Source organism: Mus caroli, unplaced genomic scaffold (genome assembly GCF_978045245.1).
Source record: "Mus caroli unplaced genomic scaffold, Mus_caroli_1 scaffold_13, whole genome shotgun sequence".
NCBI classification, from domain to species: Eukaryota; Metazoa; Chordata; class Mammalia; order Rodentia; family Muridae; genus Mus; species Mus caroli.
Window position 1 is genome coordinate 17,562,342 of NW_028227268.1, and position 22,478 is coordinate 17,584,819.

A 22,478-nucleotide genomic window follows, 5' to 3' on the forward strand; every position below is an offset into this window, starting at 1 on the left:
ATTCCCCACTCTCTCATCTTATACCTGACAAGGCAGACCAATTCCAAGGATGGTCTGAGCTGAGGGTGTGTCTCCGTGATAGGGCTTGCCTAGGATTTGCAAAGCTATGGGATCTGATCTCCAGTTCAAAGCTGTTGGGGGAAGAAATCAACAACGACCCAGCAATCCTTCTCAAAACACAAATCTTTTACAAGGTCACCTCACCACTCCCTCATCAAGAGATGGAGCTTATTTTCCTCCTAGGGAATCCAGGCTGGCCCTGTGTCTTAAAGTGGTCCTTAAGAAACAATGGGTTTGAGTTATAGACCTAGACTTGAAGGGGCACCGCAGATTATACTGTCATGATCTTGCTTGACAGCCACCAAGTCAAGCTAGGATAGGCCACTACCTAATGAGGAGCCATTGTGTGAGGAGAAAGGTTTTGTGGAGGAGATCAGAGAGGCCCAACTAAGAGCAAGAATTAGGTGTAAACATTCCATGTTTGTGTGACTCTCAACCATGGTCATCTCTTGCCACATAGGTCTTTGGAATGTGACGAGACTATCTGAAGAATTTCATTTGATTTAAGCTGAACTTTAAATAGCTGGAGACTGTTACATAGGTCAGCACAGATGTTTGTTCCCACTCTAATTCACCCAACACCATTCTACTAAAAGAACAGGGCATGGTGCCGCTGAAAATTGCCTTAGCACCTGTCCTTCCTGGGGCTATGTGTATGTAGGCAGTGTCAAGAGATGGCTGGTGGAAAAGGATAAAGATTGATCAGAAGGGAAGGAAGAAGAGAATGGCAACCATGAAATGAATTCCTTTCAGCATCAGCCAAAAGATGAGAGGGGCCCATGCTAACTTGGTGGAAATGAGGAATGGGTGGGGGAATTGAGACTGAAGGATTCCAGACCTAGCCCGGGCACCAGCAATAGTCTGAGAGGTTAAGGCAGGATTTAAAAGCTCAAAGACAGCCTGAGCAACTTAGGTGAGACTGTGTTTCCAGAACTTAAAAAAAAAAAAAAAAAAGTAATCAGATGGGGGACATATTTCGATGGTAGATCACTTGCTTAGTATGCACAGAATTGAGAGGTTCAATCCTCAGTGACTAGGGGGGTAGATTTCCAGTTTCACGACTAGCTTAGAGGAGTCCAAACAGAAAATCGACTTTCAAGAGTTTCCCTTGTCTGAGGAAACACAATAGTTTTTAATAGTCCCATGGTTTATTTTGAGGATGTGACAGGAAAGCATAAAGTTAAACCCTCTGTTTGTGTCAACAGCTATATCCATAGTTTTAATCCGCATTTATTTCCCTCTTCTCTGAAGTTGAAGTTTTACATCACCTATAACAGGCAGCATGTAATATAGTTCTCAGTTACACTGATTTTTTTTTCTTTTATAAGCTAGGTTATAGCAACCCAGGGTTGCTTCGAATTTTCTATCTAGTTGTTAATTGTCTTGTACTTTAGATTCTTCTGCGTCCACGAGCCAAGGCTGGCATGTAATGTCAACACATGCCAGGCCTAGGTGGTACTGGAGATCCACCTTGCAGAATCATGAATCCTAGCACTCTGCCTAGTCGTTTCTTTTGTTTGTTTGTTTGTTTGTTTGAAAACAGACCATAAAGTCTTTGACTACAGGAATCCTGTGTATTTGGGGAATGGCCCTGTTCCCAATGTTCCTAGAATATCCTAGAGGCCTGAGTAGGAAGTCCAAGAGTAGATAATGATCTAAACTCAGAAGACTTCATTCAATTCAACACCAAACCAGTATTTTATCCTTCGCTGGATCTACCGTGCACCACAAAGCAGAACGGCGGAGGCGCAAAGCCAGACCTAGGTTCCGCCATGTAACGCAGTTCTGCGAGACCCCTCCCTCCATGCCCACCCTACCGGTTGCTCTTTGGGCGTGGCCCAGTTAGGGTGGCTGATTGGGCGAAGGCGTGGCTGAGAAGAGACACTTCCTATTGGATCCAACCCAACAGTTTCCGGTAGCACTCGGTAATTTCCGGCCACAGGCTCCGCCTCCGCCGACTCCCCTCGGCTCTTTCCGACCTCTTTCGGGCTTTTCCGTCTTGCTCTCGTTTCTCTCTCTCCACTTCGGCTATTTCCGTGTCTCGCTCGGAGGAGCTCGGCAGCCACTCGGCCTCCCCCATCCCCCGGTAACGGTCGCTGGTGAGTTTAAATGAGCCGGGGCTGGCCGGGCTGGAGCCGCTACGGGGGGGGCCTGAGGCACTGCAGAAAGTGGGTCTGAGCCTCAAGGATGACGGTGCTGCAGGAACCTGTCCAGGTAATGCTAGCCCCTGCTCCCAGGCCTGGCGCCAAGCCTGGGTCGCAAAGCGAACAGCGAGTTCGCGGCCTGCTGCGGCCTAGGCCCGGCTTCTCCCGCCTCCCTTTCGGCGAGCCCTGCTGGTCTCTCGGCAGTCCCGATGCCTCACCCGCGGCCTCAGCCGAGGTTAGCCGGGTTCCCGCTTGACTTCTCGCCCCCTGTGCGAGCAGGGTTCGGCGACTCGTTTTCCGTCGGGACTGGCGTCCGGCCATCCTCCTCCCCCTGGTAGTCGCGGGCCCTGCCTGCGGTGGGAGACCAGGGGCTCAGATGGAGTCTCGGGAACCGGCACAGAAGCGCTTTTGAACCGAGCTTAGTGGGATTTCACAGTAGTGGGGCAAGTTTGTTGGCATTTTCTTGGTTTTGTTTTACGTGAGATGGTCGAGGGAAGAAGGTAGAATCCTTATAACCCTTATTTTTGATACTAGTTTTTGTCTCGGTAGCACTTTCTTGTCCACGGTAGTTCTCATTCAGTGAATTTCCCACCGGACAATGACGATCTGAGAAGGGAACTCCCCTTCTCAGGCCCGGTGCTGCGGTGCAAACACCCAAGCAGGGGAGTGGGCGAAAGGGCAGGTCTGGATTTTCATTACCGCGGTTTGGGTCAAGGGGCATTTATCATGCAGGTTTAGAAGGTGCTTAGGAAATTAGAGATAATAATTGCTTTCCTATCCATTTCAATATCTGTCCATTCCTGAAAGCACACCAGAGTATGGGTTGACGTACACGGTGCTGTTGTCATTGAAGAAACCCTATTGGGTTTTGAAGTGTGTGATGCAGTGCCAAGTCATTTTCCCCCCTGCCAGATCTGAAGAAACTGAACCTTTTGTCCGTTGGTGGTTGGTGATGGACCAGGTTTGGGAGATTTTCATCCTACTGTATGATCTTTGTCATGATAGAAAGAATTGGCCTCCATTAATTACTGTCATTAAGCTAGGAACTTTATTTTGAAGTTATAAAGCAGACCGATTTTAGAAATTGTGAATTCTCTTAGGTATTTGTGACAACAAATGGTAAATGGTAATTCGTCAGTACAACATTTCCTTAATTTCTCATCCCAGCATAAAATACCGTTTTCCCTACTTTGGCCTTGTTTCCAGCTGTTTACATGGTGACAGCTATTAGTATTTGAATTTCTGTAACTCAGGATTATAACTTCTGAACTTACAAAACTGCATTTCTTTCCAAATTTCTCTTCTAGTGTAGAGACCCTCGTAAGGCCCTTTTGAGGCCTAGCATGAAGTTAAACAGATACAGAGGTTTATTCAGATGTTTCTTTTTATTTCAGATTGTCGTTTGATCTTGATGGTTCTTTTGCATTTCATGACAGAAAAGACTTCTGAAATGTTATGGTAGTTGTAATGATAAGCATGTAAACCACTGTTTAGTAATCTTAAGCTCTGTAAAAGCAGGAGAGAATCAAAACATTGTTTATGCTAGATGGGACCCAAAGTGTTTCCTGTCTTTTCTTCGTTGTTAGCAATAGCACACTTACTATCACTAAGACTACAGAGTAAAATTTACCTCCCTTTCCTCCATAAAAGGTTTTAGAGTAATGGTGGGAAGTTTTAGGGCCTGAGGAGGTAAGAATTGGGGTTGTAATTTATAGTATGGCAAGGAGGCAAGATTTGGAGTTCAAGGTCGTCTTTTGCTGTGTAGCAAGTTCAAGGCCAGTGTGGGCTGCTTGAGACCCTGTCTCAAAAAAACCCCAAAGCAACAAAAAACAAAAATGACAACCTTGACCAGGAATGCTGCCGAAAATGGGCAAGAAATAAGAGATAGTAAGATAGTTGTTTTTTAGAACAGTACTTGTTCCATGTATTGGGGAAAAAATAGTGTTGAAAATTTTTCCTTTGCTTTCTTCCTGGTGTTTCCAGGTATAAGAAAAAGTGGATAGAAATAAATAATGATTTCATGTGTGTTTCTACTTTTCTTCCTCCTTTAAAGTTTTTACATGGAATGACCAGTGTTATGTGCCAAGCAGATTTAAATATAAGCCCCTTCCCACCTCAGCTCTTAGAGAAAAACTATTACTTTGTATTTGACTCTTTACAAAAAAATCTTGCATATTACAAGGCAAACATTTATTTTGTGGCTTGGTCTCACTGTGTAGTCCTGGCTGGGATTAAAGGCATGTACCACGTTACTAATTAGGGTGCCTGTAAAAGTTTATCTAATAAAATAGGGAGCATTTTTGTTTATACAATGTTCTGTCTAACATTTACTTATTTATTGTGTGTGCATATGTGAACCTTGGTGACAAGCATCTTTACCACCTGAGCCATTTCACCAGCCCTGATGTTGCTGTAAGAGGCATGATATAGAGATACGTCACCTGATAAAACGATATCAATTATTTTTTCGAGTAAAGCCTCACATAAGTATTGAATGGAAACAAGACTTTTGAAAATGATTTTAATATGAAAAGATCTGGCATGGTAACCTGCATCTGAAACCCCTGCACTTGGGAAGTAGAGGCAGGAAGGTAAGAAGTTCAAGGTCAGCCTTGAACAAGGATGCATAAGATCCTATCTCAAACAAGACAAAATTATACAGTGATTTGGGTACTAGGTACATATCACTTTTTTAGAGTTTGATAAAATAGTAGGAAGTTCTTTTGGCTTGAGATTACATGTCCCCAAGAAGCATATAAGATTGATTCAAAGAGTTTATGTGAGAGGTATAATGAGATAGACCAAAGCCACTGGCTTGGGCTGAAGGCAGCTAAGTGGGATGAGAAAAAGTAGATGAAGGTTTTAGAGATAGAAATTCAAGGAACTACTTGGAGAGTAGAATTGTTCAAACATTGGCCAGGAGGGAGGGTGGCTTCCTAGGGTTAGTATCAAAAATGACTGGCTGGGTATGGTGGCTGGGTATGATCTTAGCACTTGGGAGGTCCAAGAGGGTGGATCTCAGTTCAAGGTCAGGCTAGTCTACTTAGTAAGTTCAGGCTAGCCAGAGCTTCATCAAGATAAAACAAAACAAAACTCATTAACTCCTAAAAACTAAAATTAACCCCTCAGAAAAATGAAAAATGCTTTTCTGTCTGATCAGATTGGGTTTGGGTTTAGTGTATTAATAATGAATCTTGGGCTGGCTTTGTGCCCTCTTTGTAGCCTAGGCTAGCGTCTAATTTTCTATCTTGTCTCTGCCTCTGAAGTGCTGTCTGCAAGAGATTTTTTAATAAAGAACTATGTAATGAAAGCAATGTGTTGGGGATATTAATCTGATTTTATTGATAAGAAAAGACAAGAGTTAGATACATAGATGAGTAGGATGACCCAGCCAGTGGTAATGTGGACTGTTTTTTTTTGTTTTGTTTTGTTTTTTTGATTTTTTGAGACAGGGTTTCCCTGTATAGTCCTGGCTGTCCTCCCAAGTGCTGGGATTAAAGGTGTGCGCCACCACCGCCCGGCGTGGACTGTGTTTTTTTTTTTTTTTTTTTTTTTTTTTTTTTCCGAGACAGGGTTTCTCTGTGTAGCCCTGGCTGTCCTGGAACTCACTCTGTAGACCAGGCTGTCCTGGAACTCAGAAATCCGCCTGCCTCTGCCTCCCGAGTGCTGGGATTAAAGGCGTGTGCCACCACGCCCGGCTGTGGACTGTGTTTTTAAGTTTGGCAGGATTAACTTTTTGGAGAAAGTGGAATGGGTTATGTGTGTGAAGGAGCATTTCTTTACCACATGTCTCTACCATTCGTGCTAGCCAAAAATGCCTCCTACCAGTCATGGCTAAATGTGGGGTCAGGGAACCACCTAGATAAAGAACCGGTGGAACGTAAGGATCAGAGCTGGGTATGTCTACAACAGGCCTGTAATCCCATCACCTGGGAGGTAGAGGGAGGCAAAAGGATGGAGAATTCAAGGCCTGCCTCAGCTATGTTGTAAGTTTGAGATCAGACTAGACAAAAGGAGACCCTGTCTCAAAAGCAGAAATTAAAAAAGAAAACTACCAATTCAATGAGTAAAAGCTAGGGTTGCTGAAGTAGAAATTAGATTCTGTTGTATAAAATGAAAACTCTACAATGATACTTTTTGTTAGGGTTCTTTTCTCCCCCCCTCCTTTCCTCCCTTTCTCATACCTTTTGTTGATGAAGCTTTTCTTACTTCTTTTTTCTTTTTGTCAAATACAAAACCAAACAATTTATAGCAGTCCAAATTAAATCTGAGTACAGTTTACATTTTAAATACTTGAACTGGGTGTGATGGTTGCATGCTTGGACTCCCAGGACTTGGAAAACAGAAGTGGGGCCTTGAATTCCAGGCCAGCTTAAGCCAGTTAGAGGCCCTGTCTTAAAATGCACAAATAAAATGATATTTCAGCAAGTTGTGATGGTGCAAGCCTGTAATCCTGGTGCTCTAGAGGCAGAGGCAAGAAAGGGAGTTGAAAGGTGTCCTACCTACCACACAGCCGATGACGCCTCCATCTCTGGTCTCTTCCTTCGTTTACTCTTGGGAATGCCTTTTGTTAAGATCTGTTTGTGTGTTTAGCTATGCACATGGCCCCACGTGTTTGCAGGTGCCCTTGGAGGCCAGAAGAAGATATTGGACCACCTGGAGCTGGAGTGACAGGCAGTTGTGAGCTGCCCCATGTGGGTGCTCTGACTGAACTTAGTTCCTCAGGAAGAGCGAGCAGCAAGCACTTTTAACTACTGAGCCATCTCTCCAGCTCCCTTTTTCTTTTTTTTAGTAAGTTTCCTCTTTCTAGTCCATGCTTAACATAAAAGACACAGCCTTTCCTCCATTTCTTCTCATGGTAGCTGTGAGAATTTTCACCTAACCTATACTTTTTTTTCCTGTAAACTCTTCTTAATAAAGCTATCCTCAGGCTTGAAAAACAAGGCCAATTCCCTATTCCCACCCCCAAAAAACTTGAGTAATCAGAGTAGATGGTGGGACCAGGGAGAAGACTCAGTCGGGAGATGAGTGGTGTGTGAGGACCTAAGATCGCTAACAAACACGCAGAAAGCCAGGTATGGCCGAGCTGCCTAGCTGAAAGAAAGGGTGTGTGTGTGTGTGTGTGTGTGTGTGTGTTCAGTTTAATCAGAGAGACCCTGTCTCAAGAAATAAGGCAGAACAGAGAAATAAACCGGATATCCTTCTCTGGCCTCTGCGCAGTTGTGCACATCTGCACACATGCACACATATCCCTACGCATGTGCATACAGTAGTGTACAGCTAAAAAATAGTGAACATGCATACCTGAATAGATTACTCAGTGCACACAAAGAATACATCACAAGTAAGAATCTGCAGCTCCGTGCTCTTGCTTTATCTTCTCAATGAATACAGCCCAGGACTAAGTCATTAGTTTCCTCAGTGCAGTGTCTTGTTGGAAAGGAAGAAGGAAAGAATGCTGCTGTTTGACTTCCTAACTTTGCCTTAGCAACTTGTCACCCATCTGGCTTTAATCTGTAGAACTGGTGCCCTGGGTGCTGTGTTCAGGGAGGCCTACACCATCTGTTGGACAGGGTGATAAGTTTAGCTTTGTGTTCATCATCAGCTACTAGTCTGTAGTGATGAGAACAGACCATTTCACATCCCATCGCCCTGGTGAGATGCATGTCACTCCGGCATGGAGGGGTAACAGCATATTAGGGATAGCCCATTTCCTTGCTGGTGCTTATGAGGGATTGGGGTTCTGCGCAAAGCTTCATGTATTCTTTCTTCTCCTCCTCTTCCTCCTTTCCTCCTCCTTAATTTCTTTATTTTGGGCACAAGATCTTACTATTATTTGCCCCAAGTCGGCCTGGTTCTATTTCGCTCCTGTGATTAAGGCTCAGAAATGACTTGGTCACATGATTAATACAGAGCCTTGTCCTCCTCTGCCTGGGTTTAGATATGGAGGTCATTCTCTATATAGAGAACATTCAAGAGATAACTGCTGAGTCAGGCTAAAATGAACTTCCCGCGTCATCTTGTTTTCTGAGTGATATTTTGGCAGATTGTTATATAATCCAAACAGTAAAGTTCTCTAAGGAGAACATCTGCAGTTATCAATCACATTATATTTTACTATTGTATGATATATTTTATACATTATCTACCACCAAAACCTGAATCTTCATGACAGAACTAGAAAATAGAAAAACAATTAGCTTTCTATTTCATAACGATGTCCACATTCAGTCCTTCCTCCTCTCCTTATATTTTGCCTTTTTGTTCATTTCTTCATGTAATACTGTATCTACTTGGACATTTATTTATATGTATACATTTATTATTGGCTAGATTTCATAAATGACAGAAACATGTTTTTTTCTGAGATTGTATGAACTCAATATTATATATTTTACAATATTGCATAAATAAATAATATTTTAGTATAATACTTAGGTCCATTCATTTTCCTGCAGTTTTTTAAACTTTATTTTTTTAGAATGAAGTAGTATTCCGGTTTGTTTTGTTTGTTTGTTTTGTTTTGTATTCCGTTTTTATATATACCAACTACATAAAGTTCCATATATACCAAATTTTCATTATCTGTTTATCTGTTGGTGGAAAACTTGGTTGATTCCAGTAATTTCTTTTTTCTTTTTACAGTAAAAAGAATTTCGAGCCGGGCGTGGTGGGGCATGCCTTTAATCCCAGCACTTAGGAGACAGAGGCAGGCAGATTTCTGAGTCCCAGGACAGCCAGGGCTACACAGAGAAACCCTGTCTCGAAAAACAAAAAAACAAAGAAAAAGAATTTCATTTTTATTTACAAATATGTTAAATTAATTTTGGTAAATATGGTCCTGTAGCACTTCATCTAAGAGTGGGAACTTGTGGTATTTTTATATCCACGCTGGCATGTCAATTGCTGGTGTTATTTTTCATGTCTTGTTTATGTAGTCATATTGTTAATGTCTTTTTTTTTTTTTTTTTTTTTTTTTAGGTTTTTCGAGACAAGGTTTCTCTGTATAGCCCTGGCTGTCCTGGCACTCACTTTGTAGACCAGGCTGGCCTCGAACTCCGAAATCCGCCTGCCTCTGCCTCCCGAGTGCTGGGATTAAAGGCGGGTGCCACCACGCCCGGCTGTCTCTTTTTTTTTTTTTTTTTTTTTTTAATTGGATATTTTCTTTATTTGCATTTCAAGTGTTATCCCCTTTCTCGGTTCCCCCCCTCCGGGAAATCCCCCATTCCATCCCCCCTTTCCTCCACCTCTATGAGGGTGTTCCTCTTTCTAAGAAGGACTGAAGCACCCACATGTTGGCTTTCCTTCTTGAGCTTCATGTGGTCTGTGAATTGTATCTTGGGTATTCTGAGCTTATCAGTGAATGCATACCATGTGTGTTCTTTTGTGATTGGGTTACCTCAGGATAATATTTTCTAGTTCTATTTGCTTTTTTGTTTGTTTGTTTTGTTTTTGTTTTTCGAGACAGGGTTTCTCTGTAGCCCTGGCTGTCCTGGAACTCACTTTGTAGACCAGGCTGGCCTCAAACTCAGAAATCCACCTGCCTCTGCTGGGATTAAAGGTGTGCGCCACCACACCCGGCCCTGTACCACATTTTCTGTATCCATTCCTCTGTTGAACGACATATGGGTTTTTTTCCAGCTTCTGGCTACTATAAATAAGAGTGATTTCTTTATATCCAATAAAACAGCAATAAACACAGGGTGCAGATACCTACCTGTGGTAGGGTATGGCATTCTCTGGATATAGCCCAGTAGTGAGTAGCTGAGTCTACAGTGGCTATATTAAGTTGCAGTCTACCAACAGTGAATAAAGGTTCCTTTCTCTCCATATGCCTCTGACATTTGTTGTCAAAGATTTGTCGATGACAGTCATTCTGACTGTCAAAAACTGTCTGTTCAGTTCATTAGCCCATTTGTTAATTGGTAGTTTATAAATTTTGGATATTAACTCCTTGTCCTAAGTGGAGTTGGTAAGGATTTTCTCTTATACTGTGAGCTGTTAATGCCACGGATTGTTTCCTTTGCTGTATAGAAACGTGAATTTTCATGTAGTTGAAAATGTAGTACCAGTCCACGTGTTGAACTTGGAGTCAGTTCCTGTGCTGTTGGTATTCCACTTAAAATACCAACACTGGTGTTCTTGCCAGCCAGCAGTGGCACTCAGCAGGCAGAGACAGGCGGATCTCAGAGTTTAAGGTCAGCCTGGTGTATAGAGCGAGTTCCAGGACAGCCAGTACTATACAGAAAAACCTTATCTCAAAAAAGTTCTTACCTACCCAGTATATTTAACGGTGTTCTCTGTATTTTCTTCTAAAAGTTTCAGGTTTTAAGTTAAGGTCTTTGATCCACTTTACATTGATTTTTATGCAGGTGAAAGATAAAAATCTAATTTGTTCTCTGCGGAAAGAAATCCAGTTGTACTGTCACTGTTTGTTGACTAGACCATTTTTTTTCTTTTTCTTTTTCTTTTTTTTTTTTTTTTTGGTTTTTCGAGACAGGGTTTCTCTGTATAGCCCTGGATGTCCTGGAACTCACTTTGTAGACCAGGCTGGCCTCGAACTCAGAAATCCACCTGCCTCTGCCTCCCGAGTGCTGGGATTAAAGGCGTGAGCCACCACGCCCGGCCATTTTTTTTCTCCAAGGATGCTTTTGCCTCCTTGTTTCCATGTAGGCTAGGTAGCAGTGACTGTGTAGTTAGAGGGTCTGAAGGAGAGTGTGTTCTTGTTTTATCCATCCAACTCCGGTTGACAGCCTTAGAACGAGGGCTGTTATCTGCTGAGCCGTATCTAACTTGTTTTATATGGAATCAGGATCATGTAGCCAGCACGATAGGTATGTCGTTGTCCTGATGTTTAATGGACGGATGATGTTTTCTAAAAGTAGTAAGCACAGTAAGTGAGCTGAGTAGTATGAAGATAGATACATATGACGCTCGAGACCAGAAAGTCCTGGACTGTCTTCTAGGTGTGTAAAGATCACACCACCATTGGCCTGAAGGCTGACTTAACTCTTGCTAGATTTTAACCCCTATCTTTTCTTTTTCTTTTTCTTTCTTTCTTTTTTTTTTTTTTTCCTGAGACAGGCTCTCTGGTGATCCTAAACTTTGCAAGTTGGCTGGCTGGCTGGCTGGGCTGGCTGGCTAGTTAGCCTGTGAGCCCTGAAAGGTACCAGCTGTTTTGGAATTTGAAGCCTGCACCACTATGTCCCACCCCCTCTTCTTTTTTCACATGGATTCTGGGGATTAAACTCTGTCCTTGTATTTGCCAGGCAGGTGCTTTACCAGCTGACCATCTCCCCAGCCCTGCACAGAGGTTTCTTGTTTTTGTTTGAGACAGGTTTCATGTAGCCTAGGCTAGTCTTGAACTCAATCCTCCTGCCTCCTTCTACTAAGTTCTGGGGTTACAAATACAAGCTACCACACCTGGCTACAAAAAATTTAAAGACTGAAAATATATTGAATTTTAAGTGAATAATAGAGAACTTTTCTAGTTTCAGACAATGCATCTGAAGTCCTGTTAAAGGAAAATTAAAATGAAATTGATTTGAACATCTAAAAAGAGCTTGTGCTTTATTCTGTAGATTTTATTTTGTAAACTCTGGCTTTCCACAAGAATAATTTGAGGAGAAAAGAAGTGTGATGGTATCAGAAAGACAACACTGACAGTGGCTAGAACACATTGCAGTTACAGATATGTGCTAGGAACTCCTGTTCTTCACTGTAGTTTTTAATTGGGGGGACAGTGTGTGGACATGCGTGCAGATGCCTGTGGAAGGCAGAGGCGCCTCCCAAACTGATGTTACAAATCGTTGTGAGCCTGTGGATGTGGGTGCTGGGAATTTAACTCTCCACTCCTTTGCAAGAGCAGAACAAGCTCTTAATTGCTGAGCCACATCTCCAGTCCTTGACTCTTCTTTTAAATGAAGAAACACACTGAGCACTGTACAAAATATAAATAAAGAGATTGTCTTCCTGCAAGAGTCATTAAGTTACTTACTTGTTCAAGACACAGCTGGTTCAGGGATTTGAACCCAAGTCCTTGGCAGTTGTCTTGTGTTCCCAGGGCTGATAGTGTGTTTAAAGAAGGTAATACTGAAACGGGATGATTACAGCGCAGCTTTCAGGTAGGAGGATTGCAAGACTACGGAGGACACTGTTTGTAAATTTAAAGGAGTCTTCTCCTTCTCCATAGTCTTGTGTGCTTGACTTCATCTCCGTCTTCTCAGCAAGGACTGGTTCCTGGACAAGAAACAAACAGAAACAAAATTATACACACATACAAAAATGACATAATGGAAGCTATTATTTTGCATGATTAGAAAATGAACTCTTGATGGTTTGGGTTGCTTTTATAGAGGACCTGGGTTTGATCCCCAGCACCATATGATGACTCACAGTCTTCTGTAACGTCCAGTTTTCAGCATCCAGTGCCTTCTTTTGACTTCCCTGGGTTTTAGGCACACATGTGGTGCACATACATATATTTAAGCAAAACACTCATACACGTAAAGTTAACCTAATTTATTTTCTTTTAAGTGAACTTTAAGGCGTTGGAGAAATGACTTGGTAAGGTGCTCCCCACACCTGAGAACTTGAGTGTGACTCCTAGCATCTGTGTAAAAAGTCAAGTGTGGCAGCACACACCTGCACTCCCAGTGCTGAGAAAGAAAATACGATTGATCCCACTGGTTTGATGACCAGCCCTAGCTGGATCAGTGAATTCCAGACTGAGAAATCCTGTCTCAAAAAACTAAAGTGGAGGGTGATTGAGGAAGCTACCCTGCATCGATCTCTGGCATCTGTGTGCAAGGAGAAGTGAACTTTGAGGACTGAGGCTATTGCTTAGTTGGTCGAGTGCTTGCCTGGCATGCACAGAGTCCTTGGTTCAACTCCAGCACTGTGTACCATGGTAAGGGTACATGTCTATGATCTGGCACTTGGGTTACAGACAGAAGCATCTGAAGTTCATCCTCAGCTGAGCAGTAAGTCTGTAGCCAGCTTGAGATGTAAGAGTCTCAGAAAACCAAGCACGAGCTGGAAACAAGTCCACCCTGATCCTCAGTGGGGTGGAGTCTAAACCAAATGAAATTCAAGAGGAGCCTTTTTAGGATAATAATAAATTGCATGAGATCTGTTGTATCATATTACCTTACTGTTGTCAAGCTGAAACCACTGTTATGGTCTGTACGATGAGACGTCTTTTGGGGAGGCTCGTTTTTTCTCTTTTTTTATGCTCTGAACTAATAGCTTGGCTCAAAAACAATTATATGGAAACTTTAAGGGAAAGTTTTTTAAGGGATGAAAATTCTGTTATGGACTAAAGTTTGTGTTTTCTTTTATTTGAGTCAGGGTCTTTCTATTTCTGGCTGGCCTAGAATTTACTCTGTAGACCAGACTGGCTTGGAACTCTCAGAGATCTTCCTGCCTCTGTCTTCTGAGTGCTGGAATCAAAGGCATGTCCTCTGGCCCTAATCTCGCTTTGTTTATGAGCTGTTCTCTAAATTGTTTAGATTCACTGACCAGTAGTCACTTAAGACCTCCCCAATGTGGACGGCATTGGAGTCACTAGTGCAGCGATTAACTTGTGCACTTAGCCAGCACCTGTGATCTGGTATGATTAAAAGGCATTTCTTCTCTGTTCTTACAGAAGACACTGTTAATACAGTTGTCTTCAAAATACAAAACAGAAAGGAATTTCTAGGATTGGAGAGGAACTCTTGTTCTTGCAGAGGTCTAGGTTCTGTTCCCAACACCCACAGGGCAGCTAGCTCCCAATTATCTGAAACTCAAATTCCAAGGGATCCAAAAACCTACACTGACCGACTTGGACACCAAGCATGCCTATTGTATACAGACATGCATGTAAATAGAACACCCAGCACTTAAATAAATCTAAAACATTTTTCTTAAAAAAGGAATTCCTTTAGTTGGTAACTTTGCCCTTTTAATCATTTAAACCAATTCTGCAAAAATTTATTAAAAGTCTATTATACACACACATAGTAGGTTCCTGTGAACTATATCAGTACATCTTATAGGAAGAGAGTATTTATAAATCTCAGATTGTATACATTTCAGTATATATTTAAAATTATACCAAACCTCAAGTATATACCAGGTTTTCAATACATATTTTTACTATATGTGCCTTTATTGGGGAGGTCTGTAGTTTTCACAAGATTTCCAAAAGAGTGTAGGTAGGTTTGGTGATAGTGGTGCACACCTTTAACCCCAGCACTCTGAAGCAGAGACAGGCAGATCTCTAAGTTCGAGGCCAGCCTGGTCTACAGACCAAGTTCCAGGACAGGCAGGGCTACATAGAGAAACCCCATCTTGAAAAACAAAACCAAAATAAAACAACAAAAAGTGTATACAAAAAGCAATAGTTTTACTTTAGTATTTAGTACACTATGGGTTTTTCACATGGGTGTTGTGGTTTTATCACTTAAATTAGTAATTCTGGGATGGAAAGATGGTTCACTTGGTAAATGCACATCTAGGCAGAGGCAGGTTGCACTCTGAGTTTGAGGCCAGTCTGCTCTATGTAGTGAATTCAAAGCCAGGCAGGACTACATGGTGAGACCCTGTCTCAAAAAAAAGGAGTGGAAGGAAGAAGAAAGAGTGGGCTAGAGATGAGCAGTAGTGAGTCTTGTCAGAATCTGGAGGGAGAATCAGAAAACAGTATTCACACAAAGTATTACGGTTGTGCTCTGAGTAGATAAGTATGTTGCTATCTATTACAGGCAAATTCTGTAAGAAGGAATAGAGTCTGTGGCGAATAGCATGTGGAAAAATTAGCAGCAAATATGGTAGAACATTTTATGAGGGCTCTAGAAGGTCCTGCACAGCATATATTCAGTACTTTTTAAATGGCTTTAAATGTGGCAGAATCCTAGAGTAATCCCACAAACCTTTCTAACAGTCCTGTTTTCATTTAGTGGCCTTATGAATCTTTTTCCTCATCTCATCTTTAGTTCCCAAACAATAAAAGACCCTCTAGCCCTAACGAGTCCCGTTAGTGTGGTCTGACAATCAGTAATATAAATATTCCTTTCCATGAGGTTGAGTATTACTGAATTGATCTGTGTGAAAGTGTTTTAAAATAATCATGTTTAACTGCTGGCAGAGAAATATAACATATTCAAACACACACACACACATATGGATGGAGGAAGGGTGAAAAGAGAAGAGGCTAACTCTTCCTGGCATGGACACACTATCTTCTCAGTCCCCTTATTATTATTATTATTATTTTTTTTTTTTTTTTTTTTTTTTTTTTTTTGGTTTTTTGAGACAGGGTTTCTCTGTGTAGCCCTGGCTGTCCCGGAACTCACTTTGTAGACCAGGCTAGCCTCGAACTCAGAAATCCGCCTGCCTCTGCCTTATTATTTTTTAAATAGCTTTTTTCCCTACAAAATTAGTAAAAACTTAAAATCTGTCTCACAAAAAGGAGTGTGAGAAAGAGAAGGATGAATGGGCTAGGAAGAAGTTAGTATATATTGCATTATTTTAAACTAGGTTTAGGGGATGAGCAAGTTATTGGTGAAGAAAAAGGGTGTATAGAAGTGTAGAAGATTGGATTCCTGCAGGGGTTAAGAGTACATACAGATATCTTAGAAGCCTACAGTGAGACACTTTATGTAGCACACTGGATTTACTAGATCGTTGCTGTTTTATCACTTAAATTAGTGAAATTGGGCTGTAAAAATGGCTCACTTGATAAGAACACTTGCTTCTCTCATAGAGAGCCAGGCTTGGTTCCCAGCACTTGAATCAGGACTCTAACAACCACCTTCAAGGGATCTGTCCCGCCCCAGCCTCGGCAGCTGTTTGCACACATACGGAAGGTACAGAAAGAGAGAGAGAGAGATAAGAGTGACCAGAGCAGGTGGGATGCCTCATAAGTTAGCAAACTTGCTGCTGAGCCCAGTGACCTGAGTAAGTTCCCTCGGACCCACATGGTAGGAGAGAAGTTATCTTTGACCTCCTTCCCACACACACATGCCCACCTGCTACACACACATGCACATACTAAAGTAAATAAATAAATGAAGAAATAATACAAACAAATAAATTCCGAGTACTAACTTGAGTATTATGTTCAAGACGGTGCCAGAGTCACTGTGTGTATATTTATGTGCTTCTCTACTTACAGGCTGCTATATGGCAAGCGCTAAACCACTATGCTTACCGCGATGCAGTTTTCCTCGCAGAACGACTATATGCAGAAGGTTTGTGATCTATTCATTTGTATAGAACCAGAAATGAATAAAATAGATGGAATTCCATCACTTTTTGCGAATAGCAAGGTTCTTTCTTCATTCTTTGTCTTTAACTTTTTTCTTATTTTTAATTATGTGTATATATGTGTATATGGATACTTCTTAAAAATAGTGTCCTCAAAGACCAAAGGCATCAAATCCCCTAGAGTTAAAGAGTTGTGAGCCTCCCAAATGTGTTTAAAATCTCAACTCCATGTTCTTAATTGCTCAGCTATCTCTCAGCTGTATGGCAGAAAACATAGGGCAACCTTGGGTGTTTTTCCCCGGGCACCTTTTACTTTTCTTTTTGAGATGATTTGTCAGTAGCCTGAAACCTGTCAAGTAGGTTAGGCTGTCTTGCGACTGAGCCCCAGAATTCTCCCCCCACACCTCCTCGGTACTGGAATTTTAAGCATGTGCCAGCTTTTTCATAGGGTCCTAAGAAGCAAGGCAAGCACTTTACTGACTTACTTCCCAGCTATTTTGTTTTTGTTTTGAGACAAGTTTTCTGTATCTCATACTGGCCTTAAACTCTCAACTGTCCTTCCGCAGTCTCTCAAATTCTGGGATGAGGGACAAGAGACACCATGCCTGTCTTGTTTTTTTTTTCTCCAGAAAATATTTTTACTGTTTGTTTGTTTGTTTGTTTGTTTGTTTTAATGAGCTGGACATGGCTATGACCTGTGTGGATGTCAGAAAATAACTTGAGTTGTTTCTTTTCTCCCTCCATGTAGGGTCCAGGAATTTAGTTCAGGTCCTCAGGCTTGGCAATAAGCATCATTACCAACTGAGCCATCTCCCAGACCATGTCTTAATATTTGGTGTTGGAGAGGAGCAATGTTTTTTAATCTGTCCATTTTAATATAGAAACATTTTCACCACAGAAATGAGGTTCATTTTCCCTTCATAGTAAAATTCAACTTCTGTCTTCCTAAGAGGACTGTTAAAAAATACTATCTAAAATAAGATGCTTTCCTAGTAGTCTGCTTAGGGTAGAGGTGTGTGGATGTGTTTGCATTTCTTACATATTTACAGAGAATGTAATTGTCTTTATCATATTGATACCTTAGTTCTTATAATAGAGAGATAGATGATCAGGAACTGGCAAACTGGCTTTTTTTTTTTTTTTTTTGGTCTATCCTGACTGGTCTGGAACTTAATGTCTTTGTTTCAGCCCACTGAGTGCTGAGATTACAGATGTAATCTCAACCTTACCTGTTCTGTCAACAACTGATTTCTCCATAATTCAAATTTGAATTAATAATTGTTTTGAATTAAATGTCAGTGATATGCTAAATTTTTTGTTGCTTAACTTGTTTGTTGGCAGACTGAATAGTAGCTAATTTATCTCCTCTTTTTTTCTTTTTAATGTCATAGTACATTCAGAAGAAGCCTTGTTTTTACTGGCAACCTGTTACTACCGCTCAGGAAAGGCTTATAAAGCATATAGACTCTTGAAAGGACACAGTTGTACCACCCCACAGTGTAAATACCTGCTTGCAAAATGTTGTGTTGACCTCAGCAAGTAAGTATTACAGTCTACTTTATCTAGTTTGGTTAGACTTTCATTGAATTTTGGATAAAATTCTTCCAACATTAAACTCTTGACTTCCCTTTCCTCTCTTTTGAGTAACAGTTGAAATGTTTGCCCCAGGGACGAAGGTGTTAATTTGGTCATGGAAAGATTTTATTATAATGGTGATAAATAACAATTCTTTTTTGGTGCTGGAGATCTTTAACCCTGGGCTTCATATAAGCTAGACAGTCACTCTTACACAGGACTATGGCACAGTGGGAAAACACTTGGCCCAGCATGTATGTGGCTTTAGGTTCAATTCCTGGGACTGTCAAACAGAACCAGCTAAGCTACATTGTAAGTCCCAAAATACAATTTAAGAGAAGTTAAGTTGTAACTAATTCTTTCCAGCTTCCAAAGTGATCCTTAGTCTCATTTCCTCTGCCTTGGCTTTCATGATCAGGCAATTTAATTTTTTTTTTTTTTTTTTTTTTTTTTTTTTTTTTTGGTTTTTCGAGACAGGGTTTCTCTGTATAGCCCTGGCTGTCCTGGAACTCACTTTGTAGACCAGGCTGGCCTCAAACTCAGAAATTTGTCTGCCTCTGCCTCCCGAGTGCTGGGATTAAAGGCATGCGCCACCACGCCCGGCTGATCAGGCAATTTAAATAAGCCTAGAATAAGCCACGACAGTTCACAAAGGTAGGTCATATATGGTGTTCTTTTGAGATCATTGGAGAATTATTGCCCATCTCTACCACTCGAAGTAAGGGACGCACCAAAGTTTCACTAAAAACAGTCATCTGACCATATTCTAGATCTGGTGGCAGGTAGAACTACAGATTAAATTCTGGCAAATGTATTCATCTACAGATGAAATACTGGCAAAAGTGTCTGAACAGATATTTAGCCCATATATGTGTTGGGTTTTTTGCTTGTTATTTGTTTTGTCTTGGTTTTCTTGAGGTTGTTGTTTTTCTAGACAGGATTTCTCGGTATAGCCCTGACTGTCCTGGAACTTGCTCTGTAGACCAGGCTGGCTTCAAACTCAGACATCAACCTACCTCTGCCTCCCAGGTGCTGGGATTAAAGGTGTGTGCCACCACAGCAGGGCTCTATATGTGTGTGTGTTGCTTATAGATGGTATATAGAGCTTACAGGTAAGTTTCATTAAATTATCATGTAAGTAGCTATGCTATTTGTCTAGCAACTAACTTTATTTAAGGGTTGTTGTGGTAAATATTATTTGGGGGTTTCTATCCTGCTGTAGGTCATTTAGTTCCCAAATAAAATACACAATAATCTTTATAGTTTTATAAAGCCTTAATTAAGGCACTAGAGCTGGACAGATATCAACCCTCTATGCTATTTTGTCTACTTCTCATTAATCCCGAGGTATCACTTGCAATGTTCCCCCTTGAGCCCTCATCACCATATACTCATGATCCATGGCATCTTCCTTCTCCTCCTTCGGCTCTGCCCCTTCTCTTCTGCCCAGTGCAGACTGTAAGCATCTTTATTAACCAGTCAGTGGTAACTTTGGGGACAAGGTTTATACAATAAAAGCTAGTATTCCTTGCTCATCTTGGAGCAACCAGATCTTGGGGTACAGAATTTGGCATTTGAATACAAGCGGCACCAGATCAAGCCCTATAAAGGGTAATTGGATTAGCTATTTATTACTAGGTTATTTAAAAATCCAAAAATTTTGCTGGACATGTAATGGCACATGCCTTTAATCCTAGCACTTGGAAAACAGAAGCAGGTGGATTTCTTGTGAGTTCAAGGCCAATCTGGTCTACATAGTTCCAGAACATCCAGGGCTATGTAGAAACACTCTCTCTCTCTCTCTCTCTCTCTCTCTCTCTCTCTCTCTCTCTCTCTCTCTCTCTCTCTCTTCCCCCACCCCAACAAAGATTTTAATGTTGAACTCTTTAAAAATCAACTTTTTAATGAAAAGAAGAAAACAAGTACCATTGAGGTTGAAAGATATTTACAGTACGTTGTGTATTAGATAATTACACATAATGGGGCTAGCAAAGAGGTTTTAGCTGGTCAGTGCACTTGCTGACAAACACTACCAAACCTTACAACCTGAGCTGATCCTCTGACTGCCACAGGTACTGCCATGACTTGTGCACGCCTCCCCAGTAAATCTTATCACTTGTAAGAAAAGTGATTCTTTTTTTTTTTTTAAGATATATTTTATTTATATGAGTACACTGTAGCTGTCTTCAGACACACCAGAAAAGGGCATAGTATCCTACTATAGATGGTTGTGAGCCACCATGTGGTTGCTGGGGATTGAACTCAAGACCTCTGGAAGAACAGTCAGTACTCTTAACCACTGAGCCATCTCTCCAGCCCCCTCTTTTTTTTTCTTGAATGCAATTTAGTATTTGGTGTTTGAGAAGAACAATTGTCTTTTTAATCCATCCATTTTATTGTAGAAACATTGTTCAGCCTAGTAATGAGGTTTATTTACCCTCAGTGTAAAAAGTCTGGTGTGGTAATGCATACCTTTAATTACAGCACAAAGGAGGCATGGGTAGGTAGATCTCTGTGAGTTTGTGACCTGCCTGGTCTACAGAGCAAATTCCAGGCCAGCTGGGCCCTGTCTCTTTCTTTTAAAAGATATAGATGTTATATGTGTGTGTGTGTATACATACATATATAATTGTGCCTGTGAGAGATGGCTCCGTAGCTATGAGCGTTGGCTGCTCTTTTAAAGGACCTGAGCTCAGTTACAGCACACACATCTGTAACTTCAGTTCCAAAGAATGTGATTGAAGCCAGGCGTGGTGGTGCACGCCTTTAATCCCAGCACTCGGGAGGCAGGGGCAGGCGGATCTCTGAGTTCGAGGCCAGCCTGGTCTACAGAGTGAGTTCCAGGACAGCCAAGGCTATACAGAGAAACCCTGTCTCAAAAAAACAAAAACAAACAAACAAAAAAAAGAATGTGATTGATACTCTTTTTTTTTTTAAAGATTTATTTATTTTATGTATATAAGTACAGTATAGCTGTCTTCGGACACAACAGAAAAGGGTCTTGGATCCCATTATAGATGGTTGTGAGCAACCATGTGGTTGCTGGGAATTGAACTCAGCACCTAGAAGAGCAGTCAGTGCTTTAAACCGCTGAGCCATCTCTCTAGCCCTGTGATTGATATTCTTTTTCAGCTTGTGCATATGAACACATTTATGGTATACAAACATACATGTAAGCAAAACATTCATATGCATAAAACTTAAAAATATATAAAATATATTTTCACATAATGATTGTAGTTGTTTTTAATCAAACACTTTAATAAATCAAACCATTCCAAATTCTGTTGTGCTGAAAATGCATAGTGAGATCATGCAGGTTTTTTTTTTTTAAGAACTACTTTTCTTATGAAGAAAATATAATTGATAAAAGATATAAAATGATACTCATATTTTATTCTTAAAATGGGGCTGGCGTGGTGACATAACATGAAAGGACACTTGCCAAAAAGCCTGGTACTCTTGTGTTTGATCCCTTGGACCCGCTTGGTGAAAGAAAAGAACCTGTAGGTACAGGTTTATAATTTACATTTTTATAAAACTTAGAATGACTGTGGGCAGTAAGCATGCAGTTTAACTAAGAAAAGTCAGGCACATTTCTATTTCAGGGAATTACAGCATGAGGAGCAATAGCACGTTTGTAAGTTGATTCATATTCCCTTCATATAAAATGATCATCTGCTGCTTTAGCATGAATAATACAAATGCAGCTCAAACTAGATTTGTCCATAGAGCAATTAAATTTTAATGAGTTCTGGTTTAAAGGCAGGACTGAAAGTTTAATATGATAAATCTCTAGCTTCCTAATGATGCTAAGTACATGACTGCCACTATTCTAAAAATGCCACTAACTTTTCCCTGTGTCTGTCATTAGACTCACAAAGATAATGAAAGATAGCTTCATGAAGTGCTTTTTATACCGATATTAAAATAAATTTTTATTTTAAAGGCTTGCAGAAGGGGAACAGATCTTATCTGGTGGAGTGTTTAATAAGCAGAAAAGCCATGACGACCTTGTCACTGAGTTTGGTGATTCAGCTTGCTTCACTCTTTCCTTGTTGGGACATGTGTATTGGTAAGTGCCAGTGACTCAAGACTGCCAGGGAGAGAGTCTCCTGTATAGCCGTGCTCTGCACTGTGCCCATTTTGACAAAGCCTATGTTGATGTTTACAGACACAGCTGACTTGGTAGTTCCTAACCTTTCCCATCGTGACCTCATTACATTTGTTAAATAGTAAGGATGTTGATCCCATTTTACCCTCTACTTAGCCTAGTTACTGATAATAGCTGTAGCAGCTCTAGCAAGTTCTAATCACTGAAGAAAGTGAGTGGTTTCTTTTCCTTAATATTAAATGCCATGTGTCTCCTTAGAGTCTTGAAGGCAGGTTTCAGTAATGCAAATTAAGTATTAATTATTTTCTTCCAATATAGTAACCTTTGAAGTGTGTAAC

The 22,478-nt window shown here is 41.0% G+C and overlaps 1 protein-coding gene across 4 annotated transcripts in view; it reads left to right on the forward strand.

The window, feature by feature from the left end:
- The first annotated feature begins 2,106 nt into the window (after nucleotides 1–2,106).
- Cdc27 (cell division cycle 27) overlaps nucleotides 2,107–22,478 on the forward strand; it is a 48,118-nt gene continuing 27,746 nt past the window's right edge. For all 4 annotated transcript variants that reach the window (XM_021176126.3, XM_021176127.2, XM_021176128.2 and 1 more), the window contains exons 1-4: nucleotides 2,107–2,274; nucleotides 16,360–16,435; nucleotides 17,843–17,990; nucleotides 21,976–22,101. In XM_021176126.3, the coding sequence (XP_021031785.1) occupies nucleotides 2,248–2,274; nucleotides 16,360–16,435; nucleotides 17,843–17,990; nucleotides 21,976–22,101 (377 nt within the window). In that variant the 5' untranslated portion in view covers nucleotides 2,107–2,247. The remainder of the gene's footprint in view (nucleotides 2,275–16,359; nucleotides 16,436–17,842; nucleotides 17,991–21,975; nucleotides 22,102–22,478) is intronic.